Here is a 17,318-nt window from a genome sequence, read left to right as displayed (position 1 = left end):
TGGGTTCGTGGTGACAAGTGAGAGATTAAAAGGTCACCCTTTCTTTCTTTATTTAATAAATGTACTCTATGTGCTATGACCCAGCATTTCCCGTCTTTCCCTTTCCACATAACTGGCGGTGGAGTTATCTTTGTGATGATAACAAGGGACCAATGTGTGCAGACATGGACATAGTTACGCTTATCACTTCTCGGGAACTCATGGCCAGCCGGCCAGCACTTCCCTGTAAATAGACTGTGGAGGTGTCACTTGCGTGTTAACAGGATCTGTTGAGTGTGACGGCAGAAGAGGTTACATCTGCACAAGCGTAATTCTGATAAGGCCACACTAAACTAAGGGATGACGGGCAGATCAACCATATGAAAAGCTGCGTATGGCAGGCAAACCCGATTTGTTGATCAAATCAGATCTTGAAGCTGTACCGACTGCAATTTCATTTCCAAGTGACCGGATTGGATTTATTGCGTTATTGACTGACTGCGTGGGTTGCTATGGTATCGACATAGGTTTCAGTATATATACCGGCAACCGGAGAAGTGAAAAAAATAAAAAATATATTGATTTGGCCGATGTTTGAAGGGTCGTATTTAGCCGATTTAATAGGCTGGACGATTAATCGGTCACACCCAAATGACTGTCGTCATAGTTACCACGGGTTAGCCATGAAACTCAATTACCCTCATTGCTTCGGTTTTTTCCACCACTGCGCATGTGCGTTGCAGATGGGCAGACAGCCAGCGGAACCGAGGCATTTTTTAAAGGAAAACACGGCACCGAATAATTGAGTATATAAATAACGTATGTCGTCGTGATTCGTCTATCTTCGCAGCCATAGTGTAAAGTTAAATAATATACGGAACATGAGCGTTTACAGCAGAGAAATGAGAGAGTGGCTAGGCTTAACATGGTGTTGCAAATAGATTATTTCAAATTTTTTTTATTTTTTTTTTTTTACAACGCTTTTAAATAGATTTTCAACGAATCGTTACATCCCTAATCGTTAGCTATAAAAGAGTGAGCAACTTGTTAAAGGGTGAATGGTGTCATATGATTTCCTTGTCCCTTTCCGATTTGCATGAAACCTTTTCTAAAATATACGCCATGGTTTGCTGGCTGATAGAATTTCCAATTAGTTGTTTCTTCTGCGTTAAACATTTATTTAATTTAGTGTCACATTTTCCCAGCATTACAGTTATATTCTCTTGAAATTTGATTAAATAAATTGAATACAGTTGACTCGGAATGGCTCTCCATCATGAGTCATCAAAAACAGCCCCCTCTCACTCCCAAACAAATCATATGGTAAAATCAGATGTGGGGGGAAAAGGAGACGTCTCTTTGAGGTATGGCTCAAAGGACACGACTAGAGCGGACCACCATGTGAGGAAATATTGGAGTCGTCGTCGTCACCAGATTCAGATTCAAGTCGATGGGTGTTTTGGATTTTATTTTACACTCCGATATGTGACAGACGTGACACATTTACGTGTCGCACTCTTCTTCACTCTAAATGCCACTTCATTATTAAACCATAAATCACATTAGAAACAGAAGCTCGCCGTCTTTGTCTCTGATATTTTGCATATAAAATAGCATAACCAGCGTGAACATTGGTTTCTTTTCCATCCCAATTCCTCTTAAATGAGGATTAAAAAGCGGTTTTCATGTTATTGAGGAAGTCACAAAGGCCTTGAACCGTGCCCTAATGAAAATAAATCAACTCATGTCTAAATCAATGAGAACATTAACAGCAAATATGAAGGTCAGCCAAGATGTTCACATGCCATTGACATAAGGTATGTACTAGCATCCAGAAAGAAATCTTTAATTGAGAGAAAGACAGCAATATAATGCAAAATCGTTTGATATCATTGCAAACTACTACCAAAATAAAACCAAACCAATTCATTAATCAAATTAAATTATTATGATTATATATACTTCTCATGTTGGATCTAAAATAGATTTTGCAGATGTGCCTTGATCAGGGGTGGGCAAACTACAGCCCGGGGGCCACATGCGGCCCATTTAAACAATTTAATCCGGCCCGCAGAGCTTGAAAAAAAACGAATACATCTTGTTAATGTTTTATTTTCTAAATACTGTGGTTTTTCAAAGACATATATATTGTTGTAATGGTTTTATTCACTTTCATTTAAAAATATATTTATATTTTTCTTACCAAAACACTCCATCCATCTGCTACTGCTCCGGCCTCTCTGTCAAATTTTAGTACCCATTGTGGCCCACCAATCAAAAGGTTTGTCCAACTATGGCCTTGAACAAACTGCATCTTGGTTCAGAATGAACACCGAGTTATATAAACACAAAAATGTGCAGGTGCTCATATTCATAAAATGTTAAACCAAAGAATTGTCAACCTTTGCTTAATCTATAATCCCCCGTGCCAGAAGAGGTTTTGTGCCAGTGCCTTGAGGTGTACGGCGAAAAGAAAATCCCTCACCCTGGCATCTGGCATGCTGTAATTGATTTGTGGGATTTAGATAAATGACAAAGATACAGTGCAACTGAGTGGTGACTTGGAGTCATTTTGCTGGCTCAGCTCTGTCATCAGGAGGCCACAGTTCATTGCTAGAAATTTCGAGGCGGACAGAACGAGGAGTGGAGGAGAGCCAGCGCGTGGTGAAAGCCTGTTGGTACAAACGACACAGCTGCCATAGAATGAATACTTTATAGTCGTTGCCTGTCAATTAAATGTTGATTTTTCTTCGGCTTTATTGCGACATTATAAAAAGATCAACTGCCGCCTTGCGTTACGTCACGCCAGATGAGTCCTTTTTTTCTTCGGCATTTTGCTGCACTTATCAAAATACTCGTGAAGTGAAAATAAAAATGCCTTGTAAATTTCACACTCCACAGTTAAATAAACTAAAAAGAAAACGTTCACACCTGATAAAAGTTTTATGATGGTGACAGTTTAACCTTCAAATTGATTTCTTTTTGGATCATTTCCTACAGAAACGCTTGTTCAAAATATGAACATACTGGTGGTCAACCAGCAACGGGTCGAGTTCAATCTCAGAAGTTCTGTTGTCTACTTCCCCAAAGGAATAACATAAAGTTAAATATATCAGGGGTAACGCAATAATGCACAAACGAGAAGGATTAATCCTAATGAGCCCTAATCCAGAAAGAAAGAATCGATGTTATTAATAGACTATTTGTCAGTCCAATACCCAGTATTGCATTTAGTGATTAGCCTTTCACGCAGGAAGGACGCTGACTGACGCAGCTCACTCCCACTGCTGTTAAATGTAAAACGCGTGGACATTCGTCTTTCAGCGTGAGAGCCTCAAATCTCACAAATTAACTGTGCACTCTGTCCCACCGTGGATGTTGTCAATAATTCACCCCGAGGCTGTTGCATGAAGTGATTCACCTCGGAGAGTAGATCCACTTCGAAAAACCCAGAAAGTATGCCCCCCCCCCCACATTTTAGCCGAGCACCTTATCTTATCCTGATGGGCTTTCATGATGGGGGCTTAGATTGTAAAAGAGGAGGGGGGGGCACAAGTGTCCCCAGTAATGGCATTGGTGTGAATAATTCAAACTAACGGTGGAAACAGAGATAGATATGTGCTGTGGTAGAGAAAGCACTATCGTGGAGTAATTGAGAATGAGAGGTAGCGGCAAGTGAAACCTCCAGGTGATGGTCACAGAGATATGTGCTTGTTATGTTGCGACTCGGCATTAAGACGCAACTGACAAACTCGATGTGGATCAATATGCTTGAATTGTGGTTACACAGTAGATGAATGATGAGGACAGTCATAGTGCTACTATGACTGAGTATTGATAAATAATGGACTGTCTGGCTTAACAGCAGCCTCCCACCATGTGCACACAACTCTATAAATAGTCGCGGTAATATTGGCCACTCGAAACATCTCTCGGACCCTTCAGTCCATTATTCTCATTCTCTGCGGGTGATTTGTTTGAATGGGTTGACTTTCTAAGGATAAACTGCAACCGCGCACATAGGAACGAATTCTTATTGATTAGATCAACCACTGTAGACATTGAGATTGATGTCCTGTGCGCACACACACACACAAAAAACAAAAAAAACAGGGATATTAATTGCTGATGATTTGAAAAAGATTGTTCTTTCTGGCTTTGCGCTAATCAACGGTATTAGAAGCACTTCATTATAGGACACCACTTCATCATTGTAAACATCTCCAGACTACAGCATGAAGAACAATTTAGAGGTAGAAGCACATTGACAACAGGAACTCAAAGTTGCCAGTAGTAGTGGAGAGAAGGAAACAGGAGAACGATGAGGCAAACTATAAAAATACATTTTTAATGTGGTGAAAAAAAAATAATAAAAAAAATAAAAACTATTTATATATATATATATATATATATATATATATATATATATATATGTGATGGCTGGAAGATCATCTCTCCTTGGAGCTGTTTGGAAGCTGTTATCTGTCTGGGTGGAAATAACTCAATAGAAAAACTAAGTGCTATAGTAAATCTGCTGCTAAATTTCTCCAGGCTTTCAATTTTCTCTTGTCACTCACTTTTCTTGGTAGATGGTGACCATCTTGATTCAGTCCCTTACTTACTCTCTCTCTCTTGGACTCAAATTCACAAAGAAATATATTCAACTCAACTCAACATGATTTCATCAACTGTATTGTCAGGTATCGACTCACCCTGAAGGCTTTTCTGCACATTTGCATTTGTGTAGTTTCAGTTAAGTTGCGAATGAACATTATCCTCCATGTAGTATGTAATCAATAAGTCAAGTGTCAAATTAGGGGAATGCATATTTAAATGATTCTGATATTTATTTGGACAAAGATGTGACAACATTGGTGGTTTATTCTCGCACCGTATTAGGTTAATGATTTTTGACTTAGAAAATAATGCGTGTATTGATCGCTCAAGCTAATTTCCTCTCTTTTCTGGTCCCCATACCCCTTAAAAAACTCTTTTTATCCGTAATTCATCAGTAAAAATGCTCCAAAAATCCATGTTGACAGTATGACATCTATTTTGATGGCCTCAGTAAAGGTTGCAGTTTCTCTGGAGGTTGTTGGCATACATGGCAATTTGCTTCGCACGGCGAGTCAAGTGCTTCTTAAACTTGTTCCGCACGACGACATGAAGTGGGAACTACTAGCCCTAATAACCACGGGGATTCTCTGTGGGCAAGCATCTACTATGATGAAATTACAACTCCCTGCTGGCTCGTATGCAGTGTATTGTTCCCTCCTGGTGCGAAACTAAAACAAACAATGAATATCTCCCAAAGTGATCACAAAGTCAGTTGCAAAGTAGAATGGAATCACTTTAAAATGTCCTTCCAGAGTATTACAGCTGGTCTTCGCACAGAGTATGTGTAATGATGACTTCAATAACAATTTAAGGACACAATATCTCATTAAAGGGGACGTCACCACCAATATTTTATTTATTTAATATATTTAATAATTTATTCTATGCAGGACGACTAGTCTCAACATGGCATTCGGATAAATACTGTGTTTGCGGAATAGGAGTTAAGCAGTAAAATCCAACCGTGTTTAGCCATTTTGGGGGCGGCCATTTTGTCACTTCTGTCGACTGAAAATTAGTTTAAAGTTGCTCGGGGCTCAGCTAACGAGCAATCATGGTTCAGCTTCAGAAAACAGGTGAGTCGTGATTGGTCTTTTCCTTAGCCATGACTAACTTCGATGTCATTTTCGGTCGACAGTAGTGACAAAATGGCCGCCACCTGAGCTGGCTAAAAAGAGGTGGATTTGCCTGCGCAACTCATATTCCACAAACTATTAATCAGAATGCCACGTTGAGACTAGTGAAGGAACATAGAACATTTTATTGCGAATATATTTTTAGTTGCCCTTTAAAACAGTTCCCAGGTGTCTTACAAACACTCATGTGAGAGTGGCGCCAAAGCTGAGTACAACATAATAGAGCAAGAACGTTGCAAGTAGCTACTTGATCTTAAATCTGAAGAGAAAAGTGACGGAAAGATGACGGAAAAGAATCATTTGGATTTTGAATCCAGTGTTTCAAGCCGATGAACACACTTGACAATTAGTCTGTAGATCCACGCTTGAAAAGTCTGCTGTTGTCCAACAATTGATGAAGAAATAAATACAGATTTTATTCATACTAAAGAACCGAAGCAAAAGAATGTCTGATATATATCGGATTAGAAATCCGGATCAGTTCAGTGAGGTAGCTAAACAACAAACAGAAGCCAACTGCATCTCCCTCCCAATTGCATCCTTCCTTCCTTGTTTCTATGGAAATATGCAAGCAGATGAGAACATAAAAAGCACATTGAAAGAGCAGACTTGAGCGACATGAAATTGAAAAATGCTGCACAAAAGACAAGTTTGCTGGTGAATACGACACCATTCCTTTGGAAGATTCTTACTATCACCACGAGAGCGGCAGAAAGATTAATTCTAATGACGAGAAGAAGCTCTCCTAAGCAGATGAGCTTTGTTATTACCCTCCTTCCTCTGCGGCTGATTGTGAGCAGTGTTGTGACATAGATGACAACAAATCCAAAACATAACAAAGACTCTCGCAGCCTCTTTGACAGTTGTTATTTTTTTTTTTACAGCAGCTAATAAAACTCCATTTATATTAATAGATTGAATCAACGATTCACAGACTAACTTTGACTGATTCTTTGCTACATTCATCTGGTGGATGTTCACTCTCATTGCCAGACCGGTAATTGCTACTTCAGAAGAAGAAGAAAAAAATATCTTCACAGGGAAATTGTAGCGTGTTAAAACTGGGCTTAGTGTGAGAGACACACATCCCTGCTTAACTTATTTCTTGCCAAAACACTTTAAATCATACGCGTCAGCCAGTTTGCAGGCAATTTAATCGACACATGCGTTAGAAAGCCTCCACTCGGCAAATCTGAATCACTTTAATTGTTTGGTTGTACTGTCAGCCAATCAGAAATCAGGTAGGGAATAGTTTGTAAACAATGGAACTTCTTTTTTCATTTAAAAGGCAGGTTTATCCTTGTGAAAGCAAGATTTACACATATGGTACTGTATATGAATGGCCTAAAAGTCCCGTAAGGGGAATTCATCCATATCTGAGCCGCTTTTTCCTGACAAGGGTTGCGGGCGTGCTGGAGCCTATCCCAGCTGGCTTCAGGGGAGGTACACCCTGAACTGGTTGCCAGCCAATCGCTAGGCACACAAAGACAAACAACTATCCGTGCTCGCAGTCATACCTAGGGACAATTAAGAGCAGGCGTGGGAAAACTACGGCCCGGGGGCCACATGCGGCCCGTTAAACGTTTTAATCCGTCCCGCCGAACTTGAAAAAAATTTAATGATTAAACCTTGTTAATGTTTTATTTTCAAAATACTGTGGTTTTTCAAAGTCATGTATATTGTTGTAATGCCTTTGTTCACTTTCATTTAAAATTAAATGTATTTTTTTTCTCCGATGAGGTGAGGTTACCGAAACACTCCATCCATCTGCTCCTGGTCCGGCTCCTCTGTCAATTTTAGAACCCATTTTGGCCCGTCAAACAAAAAGTTTGCCCACCCCTGATCTAGAGTGTTCAATCAATCTACCATGTGGATTCTTGGGATGCAAGAGGAAACTGAAGTACCCGGAGAAAACCCACGCAGGCACGGGGAGAACATGCAAACTCCACAAAGGAAGGCCGGAGTCGGCGCCGGAATCCTGCACCTCTGCACTGTGAGAACATCGTGCTCACCAGTCGTCCAATGTGTCGCCCACACTGCTACTAAAAGGTTTCAAGAAGAGATATTAATTTTTTTTCCCAATTAAAACCCTATAAACTAAACTACAGAACACTTGAAACCTCAATTCTTTGGGTGGGGTTGAATTAAATTAAATAAAAAATAAAAATTACAAACACTATTACGGCATCATCAAGGCTTTATTACCACGTCCACCGGAGGCAGAGATATTGCATTGCAACTAGGTTCCGGATTCAGCACGTTTTTGAAAAGACACCCTCTTAAGTCCTTTATGATACGTTCAACCACTCCAGCAAAAATGTCATTTTTATATCTAAATAGAAATTCTATAAAAAGATCCTTTTTGATTGCATACGCCATTTGAAGCGGGTTGCAGATACTTATGGGTGCGAGCTTGGAACAAGGAGTTGCTTGCTTACCAAGCCGGGTACTCAAAAGAAAAGCAGCTCTGTACGTCTTGCAGGTGTGATAACATTTAACTGCTTGGACAAAGAAGATTTGCTTTAACTCTTAAAGGTGGTACTCAAAAAGAGAAGAGGAAAAAAATAACCAAATGCTCATGGAGAGTTTCAATCGACTTACTACAAAGGTCCTCAAGAAATTATTTCATGCTTTTGAAAAGTCAAGGCTGGAAAGAGTGGATATGGCATTCTGTGAGTGACTTTTTGAAAATAAACTGCGCTGCGCAGGCCATTTTTGAAAGAAATGTCAACTTGTTGAACACATTGTTTAAATTGTGTGTTGTCATTTTTATTTCACTAAATAATTCATTTATTTTTCATTAATCACAACATCATGTAGATTACTTAACTCATTCACTACCAACCGAATTAAAAAAAAAAGAAAAAAAAAAAGGATCTTTGACGTTTTTAGCCGTCAATGGCAGTAAATGAGTTAACTGGCTGTATCGATATTTGTATTTGTAAATGAGTAGCATGTGATTATCGATATAACGATACAGAAGGATCGATACACCCATCCCTGATCCCGTTCATTTGCAAATATAATGTCACAGTTATTATTATTATTATATTGTGGTCTGACCGTATACTCCAAATATCAGCATTTACTTTGTAGAGTGAAAATAGATGAGACGCGAGTAAATTGCTGTCACTTTGTTTTAATAAAGCACATCTCAACAACATTGGGTCATGAACATTTTAAGAAATAATTTTTAGTCTCCCTGCAGTGCACGAGAGCTGTCAGAAATGCTCACATCCATATTTCAGGAGATACTGTGTTGCTTTGGATAAACGGTATATTTCATGCACAAAAGTGTTCCTCGGCATATGCAGTCTCTCTTAGCCTCATAGTCAATTGACATTAATCTGGGTCGGAGGTGCACCGAGTGGTCATATTCACACCGTTCACGCCAAGCTGCTTTTCCAGCCGGGTGGCTCGGAGCCACAGGAAGCCATTTCAGGTTGGCAGGGCTCGCAAAAAAGCTACAGGCGGGAGGAAACACATGGGCACATCGGAAGCACAGAAATCTCAGAATCATTCGCGTGCAGTGGCGGGTGGCACTGACCACACACCAGGCACCAGATGTGTCCAAGCACAGGTAGAAGCAGTAAAAGGAAACAAAGTTGGTTGCAGTTATACAATGCCTGGGTCAAAAAGGCCACACCATTTTTAACCTAATGTCTGACAAAAAGGCCATTTTAGATATGGACAAAACACCTGGATCAATGTACATGAGAGTTTCTTCACATATTTCATTTTTCATAATATGCTCTCAATACATGTTGAAAAGATCCAGTTTTCAACAATTAAAAGTTTGACTTAGAACAATCAAAAAAAATAACCACACTGTGATTTTCTTTTTCCCCACGCAAAGGGCCCTCCTGTATAAGAATTCCCATTTAAAGGACAGCACAAAACTGCTTAACAGCAAACCAACTAAGTGCAAGACCACATTTTTTTTCCCACGAAAATCATGTCACCCGAAATTGTAACATTTGTTTTACATGCCATTACAAATCTGCCAAAATTGATACGGCATACTGACGTGGTATAGGGCAGGTGCAAAAACCAACTAAGCCATTTATGCCATGGTGGTTTATGGTGATACTAAAATTTAAAAACTATACCGTATTCACATCCAACGGGGACAGAGCCAGCCCATGAAAAGTGGAATATAAATTGACGACCACTGGATTGCATTGAGAATGGTTTGTAACGACAGACAGCCACATGATTCGACAAACAGGTTTAATCTAGTATCAACAAGACTTTGACTTGTATCCAAACATCACACACACCAATTTGGACTTGGTTCAAGTCAAGAAGCTTATTATCTACATACAAGATAAGGAATGAGACTGGTGAGTATACAACTACAGAAATGGGGCCATTGAGTGGGCCAACCTCAAAACGAAAGTACAAAAACGCATAAAGAGCACATAATCAAAAGCAGATTTTGCAGCGCATCCTTTAAGTCTTTTTCCAATACTAGCGTCGGAACATAACTAACGACCAGCATAGTTCTCTCTCTTACAAAACAAGATATTTACCCATAAGCAGCATATTTATTAGACCCCCATTCGGGCTGTTTTGACTTTGGCTCGATGTTTTGGATTTCTTTGGTTATTTCCAGTTCTGGTTGAGAATGTTTCCTTGCAGATTCCACTCTTTTTTTTTTTTTTTGATGATGTTAATGATGATCATGAAAAAGACACAGATGCATGACCATTTTTGTTAAAAATGCGCGCATTCAATAAACATTTCCTTCATTTCTAGTTAATAACGTATGGATCCTGCCGATGAAATTGCAGCATATGCAAGAAGTACAAATCTATTTGTGTGCAAAAATGATTCCTGCGAGATGGATCTTTACAACTCATACTGCATTATTGCAGATTCGTAGCCCGGCTGTTTACCAACAAGCCCTCCCTGATACCAACAGAAGTGCTGTTGCTTGGCCAGGCACATATATTAATGCGAAAACTGCCACATCTTACAGGTTCTACATAAAAAATGTCATGTGGAATCAAAGTAGTAATTCCTCTCACTAGTTCCTGATCTCGCCCACTGTCACTATTGCTTACTGTTCTCCCTCCCGTTCCATTGCCACACTTTTGCACTCAACTCAGCCTGCACTCTCGCTCTCTCTCCCTCTCTCTCCCTCTCGCTGCAAACTAGGTCTGCACAACAAGTGTCTCTTTCTTCCTCGAATTTACAAAGAGCCACATTCAGAGAGAAAGTAAGCAAGAGCGAGTGAACGACAGAACTTCACACTTGCTCTGTTTCCAGAGTGATAAACGATCAACAAATCCAGGAGAGCGAATGCCGGAGTGAAAGCCATGGGGATTCAACCACAAAACGTTCTAAGTGTGTGCTTTAAATTTGCTTGTATATGCGCGGCACAGGATTGTGACATTTCAGCCTGCATTACAAATTTATCTCAAGAAATACACTGCAGGAAGGCTGACGGCTCTTTACACTACGGACTAAGCCGTAAAAGCAACACACGCTTTGATGGAATCAACATAGGTCAACAGGAGGATGAATCAGAATCATTAAAAGTCGAGCTTGTTGATTTGCTGGCTGCAAGTGGAAACGTGTGCGGACTGGCGAAATGGTGCTTACGCCTCTCCCATCAGCCTGCCTACGACCCCATATGACTGCCAGAGATCTCTTGTAGGAGAATAACACCGAGGCGGAACACCTACGAATTGTTAGGAGTCCGCCAATGACAGTTAATAAGCTGTTAGAGGAGACATTAGCTCATCGTCGCGTTACCTGACTGAGCGAGCATGACTGAGACGCTTACTGAAGTGCTGCCCTCAGCGAGGCCCTCACAAAGCTCCTTTTGTGCAGGAGTGATAGCACATTGCATACCACAGCATCACCGTCCATTCTTAGTGAGGGACAGTGTGAGCTTCAGAGGGATGAAGCACAAGTTAATACAAGGACGAGGCTATGATTCGTGGGGGAAAGAAACATGGCACAAAGTGATTTCCCCTCCCACTTCTCTCAGAGGAATATTTGACCAAATGTTTTCTTTCTGATAAAAACAAAATCCATGACAACCTGCAACAGGATGGCAAAGTGCCCGGACTAATATAAGAGACGACTACCGTCTACCTCGAGAGATTTTCCTGCTTTGAACAGCGGGAGTTGAACGGACTCTTGCAAAGCAAGGGATATTTCATATCCAGCGTTGCTATCGCAGCCCCGTCCGGGCTGTTCTTTGTGTCTGCCTTTGGTTCAATGTTTTGGATTCATGTGGTTATTTCCTGTTTTAGTTGCAAATGTTTTTCTCAGTTGGGAGGCATGCCCGCTAGGTTGCTACCATATGTGACATGCCAATCAATTGTTTGCCGGCCTTCATGTGCCGCGTATCTTTTCGTGACGTTTGCGCTTCTATTGCTGCATGTTATCAGGAATAAGTAAATAAAATTGATACAAATCCAGCTGGATACTTTCTGTAGGTCTCAAAAGTGAATTCAAGTGGAGGTTTGGTCACCGAAGCTGCTCAGTGGTTGTTTGGTTCTGTTTCGTTTAAAATTTTCATTCTCCAGACACATCCATTTTGTGGATTCATTTGAAAATATTTTATATTTTGCACATCATCATACCTCGTCTGTGTACTGCAAAGCATTTGATGAGCCGTGTGTCAAATATTTTGCTTATCTAGGATAATGATAGACCGATATGCTTTCTTCAGAACCGATACGGATAAGTGGTAGCCATGGAGGCCGATAACCGATATTTGAAGCTGTTGAAAAAAAGGGTAAAATGCTGTCAAAAATTTTGAAAAATAAAAACTTGATAACTTGACTTAGTTTAATTGCCTTCAAGCACGTTTATTTATATTTACAACGTTAAAACTTTTTTTAGATAAAAAAAAAAAAAAAAAAAAAAATAGAGAACTTGGTCATAAAAGTCTAACAAAAAGTACACGGAGCTCCCAAGCTTAGCTGCATATATCTTATAGTTCTATGAAAACAAACATCTCTTTAAAGTTTACAACGGCAAATAGTTTTCAATTAGTTATGAGTTGTGAAAGACTGACATTTATTAAAATTCCGGCAAAGTCTGTTGCCTTACTTTCCTCGGCTCGTGGTACCTCTCCCATAGTGCGTGTCACTTGAGGTGAAAAAGCAAACAGGCAGCTTACTGCTGATTGGCTGCTACCCGCTGCACAAGGAACCCATCAGCAGGCCAAAATACACCAGATTTTAATTTATCGGACTTGAAAGTTTATAAAAAGTATATATAAAATGCCAAATATCGGTCCGGTTGATAAATGGACTATCACTAATATGGCATACTTACACTTCCATCCGTCAAAAATAAAATCATTGTTTACTATACGCTCATTTTTGATTCTCAGCAAGCAGAATGGTTAAAGACTTGCTAATTCATCAAGATGGAACAACAATGGTAGTAGAAGATACTCAAAGACGTTTGCATATATTTATGCAGGCAAATAAGCATAATCCTGAACTGTCCACTATCATCCAAAACTAAATCTGAAACTAAAAACTCAAACTAAATGTCTAAATCTGTATTGCCATTTCCACAGACAGAAAGTGTATTCATTCCCTTCAGAGGATTAAGAGTTATCCATGCAAAAATTTGCACTTTGGCCGTAACATATATCTGAATAACTACGCCATAGCCTTGAGAGAAGACATCCCGACGTACTGTAGATATCTCCAGATCCCACAATGACAAAATAACAGAATAAATCATGTGGGCTTAGCGCCTCAGGAAGGAGTTCTGGTAGATATGACGACTATATTTTCCAATCAGTCGCCAACAGCAAGTGTAGCTCCTCTCATAAATTACGCCAACGCTTATCACCTTGACAAAACGACACAATCAGGCATGTCTATTTTAAGAGTAAAAACTGAATTTTAATATTATATACAAAGTTGTGCCTTAATGGTTCAAAGCAGAGCAGTTCATGGATGCATTTAGCTGCGCCTGGAGGCTTACCGCGAGGAGGACACATGCTGAAGAGAAAATCAAACATAAAATCATCACTCTCAAACTCTCTTTGTCCACAGTCAAGGAATCAGACGCTCAAGTCAGGCTGCATGCTTCTGATTGCAACACATGATCCCGCTATACTGTATAAATAATGCATCGAACAGAGTTGCTGACCGCATTTTGAAACCTTTAGGCAGGGGTGTCCAAATTTTATTCTTCAAAGGCCGCAAAGAGAGAAATCAAAGGATGGAAGGACCATTTTGAAATTTAAGGAGATGTGTATATATGTATATGTATATGTATATATATATATATATATATATATATATATATATATGATAAGATACCAATTCTTGAACTAGTGTTTATTTAGATTAATCATTAATGTATGTTCACAAATCAGAACAGCAGAAAACATTTTTACTTCTGAACTCGAAGCATCTTAAGTCATGAGCCATTACAAAGAGAAATGTTACTATTTCGGTTCTATAAGGTTTCTTTGTATACCTAGAAAATCTGAATAATTCAAATTAATTAATTCCGCACCTAAAAGGGTTGCAGGCTTTGTCAAAAGTTATTTTTATATAAATGTTCAGGGCCACTAGAAAATGCGGCAGCAGGCCGTAAATGGCCCCCGCGCCGTAGTTTGGACACTGGTTTCTTAAAGTAACCTCTCGAGTGCATGAGGGATCAAACATTTCTATAATTCCATATTATTATTAGTAGTAGTTTTCACCAACTACTTTGGCAACATAGTCAAGAGGAAAACTTGGAAAATATACAATGTGCACTCTTAAAGTGTGCATCAATTTCTGCATGCAGTGCTTAATGTCTCTTAAAATGTAATGAAACCTAATCACACAGCAAATATCTTAAAATATTCATACTTTGGAGTCTGGTTTTAAGAGCACGCCATTTAAGAATACACAAATATTTTTTTATTACATAAAGTGCCCAGTTGCATGTGGTGTCTTAATTGCCGTGAATTACAAAAATGCAGAATTCTCACCTTATCACAAGCTTTGGTTGTATTATTGTTGTTGTGTGAGGCCAGATTGATGTCTTCATGGACGCGATCCAGCAGCCATAGAAGGAACTCCAGGGCATCATGTTGGGAATTACCACGGAACTGTGATCCATACTTAGACACGATAGCCTGCGGAGAGAAATCACAGAATAACATTCTTGAAAATCGGCTGTTTGTCTTTGTTCAAACCAGGCGCCATATGATGGAATCTTGATGGAGACATTTTAATGTGAGTTGAGAAGCTTCATTAAGACCAGGGGTGTGCAAACTACGGCCCTGGGGCCACATGCGGCCCGTTAAATGTTTTAATGCGGCCCGTTGGACTTGAAAAAAAATAAATGAATAAACCTTGTAAATGTTTTATTTTCTAAATTCTGTGATGTGTCAAAGACAGATATTTTGTTGAAATGCTTTTGTTCATTTTCATTTAAAATTAAATTATTTGTTTTTCTCCGATGAGGCGAAGTTTCCAAAACACTCCATCCATCTGCTCCTGGTCCGGCCCCCTCTGTCAAATTTTACAACCCATTGTGGCCCACCAATCAAAAAGTTTGCCCACCCCTGATTTAGACAAAAGTAGTCATTTGCTGTCATCTTGTGGCATTTCCAAACCCTAATGGCGGAGTATCAATTACGCTCAGATTTTAGCTAGTCTCTTTCTTCGTGGGTGTTCATTGTAACATGATGAGAAAATCTCCCTCTTAATGTTCCGAATTGCTGTTCTTAGAGCAAAATAACTCTGCCTGGGGCAGTTATACCCTAACAAGCATTTGATTGTTTTGTCTGTCACCATACGCCACCGGCACAGATAAACAAAGATACTTTTTTTGGGCATAAATAATTCAGAATTCATTTTGGGACTAATGAAATTAAATTAGATCATTTGCTTTCACAAAACATTGAATGCGCCACGCCAGGCCGGTTGCTAGTTTCGACCTTAAACCAACAGCAGTGTTTGTCAACGTGCCACAATTGCTTCAAGATGTGATTAACAGTCAGTTGTTATTTGACTTTCACAATATTTTTGTGTTTTCCATTGCTCTTACTCTTCCTCTCCTGCATTTAAAAGTGTTTGTATTGTTCGCCTAGGGTGTATTTAAATATGAGATTTTTATATTCCGGTGGGGTCTGGATCATAATCACCGTGTTTGGGGGTGGGCGGGCAGTGACTGATTACTGTAAAGCTCCAAATTGAATTAAAAGTTTGAATCGCAGTTGGCAGCCCAGAGAAACACAAGCACAGATGAGAGATTACAGAAGAGGGGCCAAACAGACTGTAATCTTTGCTTCCTAATCCCATCATATATTGCACGCGATGTGCCTCATACAGCTCATGTTACACCCGAGCATCATATCCTAAATGCAGTAGAAGGCCTGGCCATGTTACTAGAAAAAAACTTTCCTCTCGTTCTGGGAAATGAGGACAATAAAATATCTCAGCAAGGTGATAAAATGTTTGCTTGTGGTCCTGTCCAGAAAGTGAAAGTGAAGTTTGATTTACCCCAATGACCTCCAAGTTTAAAGATCATTACCATTATTCAGAGGAAGCTTGCAGTTTATCCTTAAATGGGACTGATGTCTTCAATCCTGTTCCTTGAGGACCAATGTCCTGTCTGTTTTCCAACACAATTGATTCAAATGAGCAAGATCGTTATCCAGCTTTTGCAGACCTTCCTGATTATCTGATTATTTGAATCAGGTGTGTTGCAGCAGGGAGAGATGGAAAACAGGCAGGATACCAGGATCCTTTGAGGAACAGGATTGAGGCCCCCTGCTGTATGGCATCCAGTGCAAAAAGACATTTTGAAATCATTGTGCTTATACTTTTTAATTCTTTTTTTTTTTCAGCAGAATTATAGCCATGTCCTAAAACAAGGCTGTGCTTGTGCAATTTGTCATAACAGCAAAGAAATAACAGAAATTGATTAATTAATTTAATTAATTGATGCACATCGACTAGGTTCGGCAAAACTAACCTTTTGCGCTATGTGATATTGTCAACTCGCGGCGTTTTATAGTATTCTCTTGTATTAAGTAAAAATAAATCTGCTTTACAAAATACATGTGATTATGTTTAATTTATTATTAATTCTTTTTAATTCAATTGTTCACCTGAATTATATTGCTCAAGTTCTGTCACCCAAGAAAATCATATTAAAATGAAATTTTGTATGACTTTTCCTATTTATTTATTTATTTTTTGATTTAGGTTGAATTTGTTCCACATTTGGACATTCATGTTTATCCACCTCACGTGTTTACCTTCACTCCCTTATTTCTCAGGCATCTCATGTTATGGAAACTGATAAATTGTCTTTGGAGAAACTGTTTGACTTTCAGGCTCTGTCCCTGTTCAGGCCCCTCTGCGCAAACACACGTCTTGCCAGGGGGGGGATTCAGAAAATACACAAGGATTGTCTACATCAAAAGCCCACTTCTGCTGCCACAGCAGACAGAAGACACTTAAATGTTGAAGTTCTACAAGCCTTGACACCATTAAATCGCAAGAAACTATAGAACTACAACATTAGCAAACAAATTAATACCTCCTCTCCGTTGCATTAGCACTCAAACCAGGTGGTAGCGGAATGTGGCACAGC

General features: G+C 39.4%; 1 protein-coding gene across 2 annotated transcripts in view; it reads right to left on the bottom strand.

The window, feature by feature from the left end:
* Positions 1 to 17,318, bottom strand: part of usp43b (ubiquitin specific peptidase 43b) — a 50,758-nt gene that overhangs the window by 28,797 nt on the left and 4,643 nt on the right. For both annotated transcript variants that reach the window (XM_088317465.1, XM_088317466.1), the window contains exon 2: positions 14,701 to 14,847. In XM_088317465.1, coding sequence (XP_088173591.1) covers positions 14,701 to 14,847 — 147 coding nt within the window. The remainder of the gene's footprint in view (positions 1 to 14,700; positions 14,848 to 17,318) is intronic.

The sequence above is a fragment of the Idiotropiscis lumnitzeri genome, chromosome 15, assembly GCF_059441095.1.
Source record: "Idiotropiscis lumnitzeri isolate Australia: NSW breed Sydney's pygmy pipehorse chromosome 15, RoL_Ilum_1.0, whole genome shotgun sequence".
Lineage (NCBI taxonomy): Eukaryota > Metazoa > Chordata > Actinopteri > Syngnathiformes > Syngnathidae > Idiotropiscis > Idiotropiscis lumnitzeri.
The sequence above is the reverse complement of the archived record's forward strand: the minus strand, read 5'-3'. Positions and strand labels throughout refer to the sequence as shown.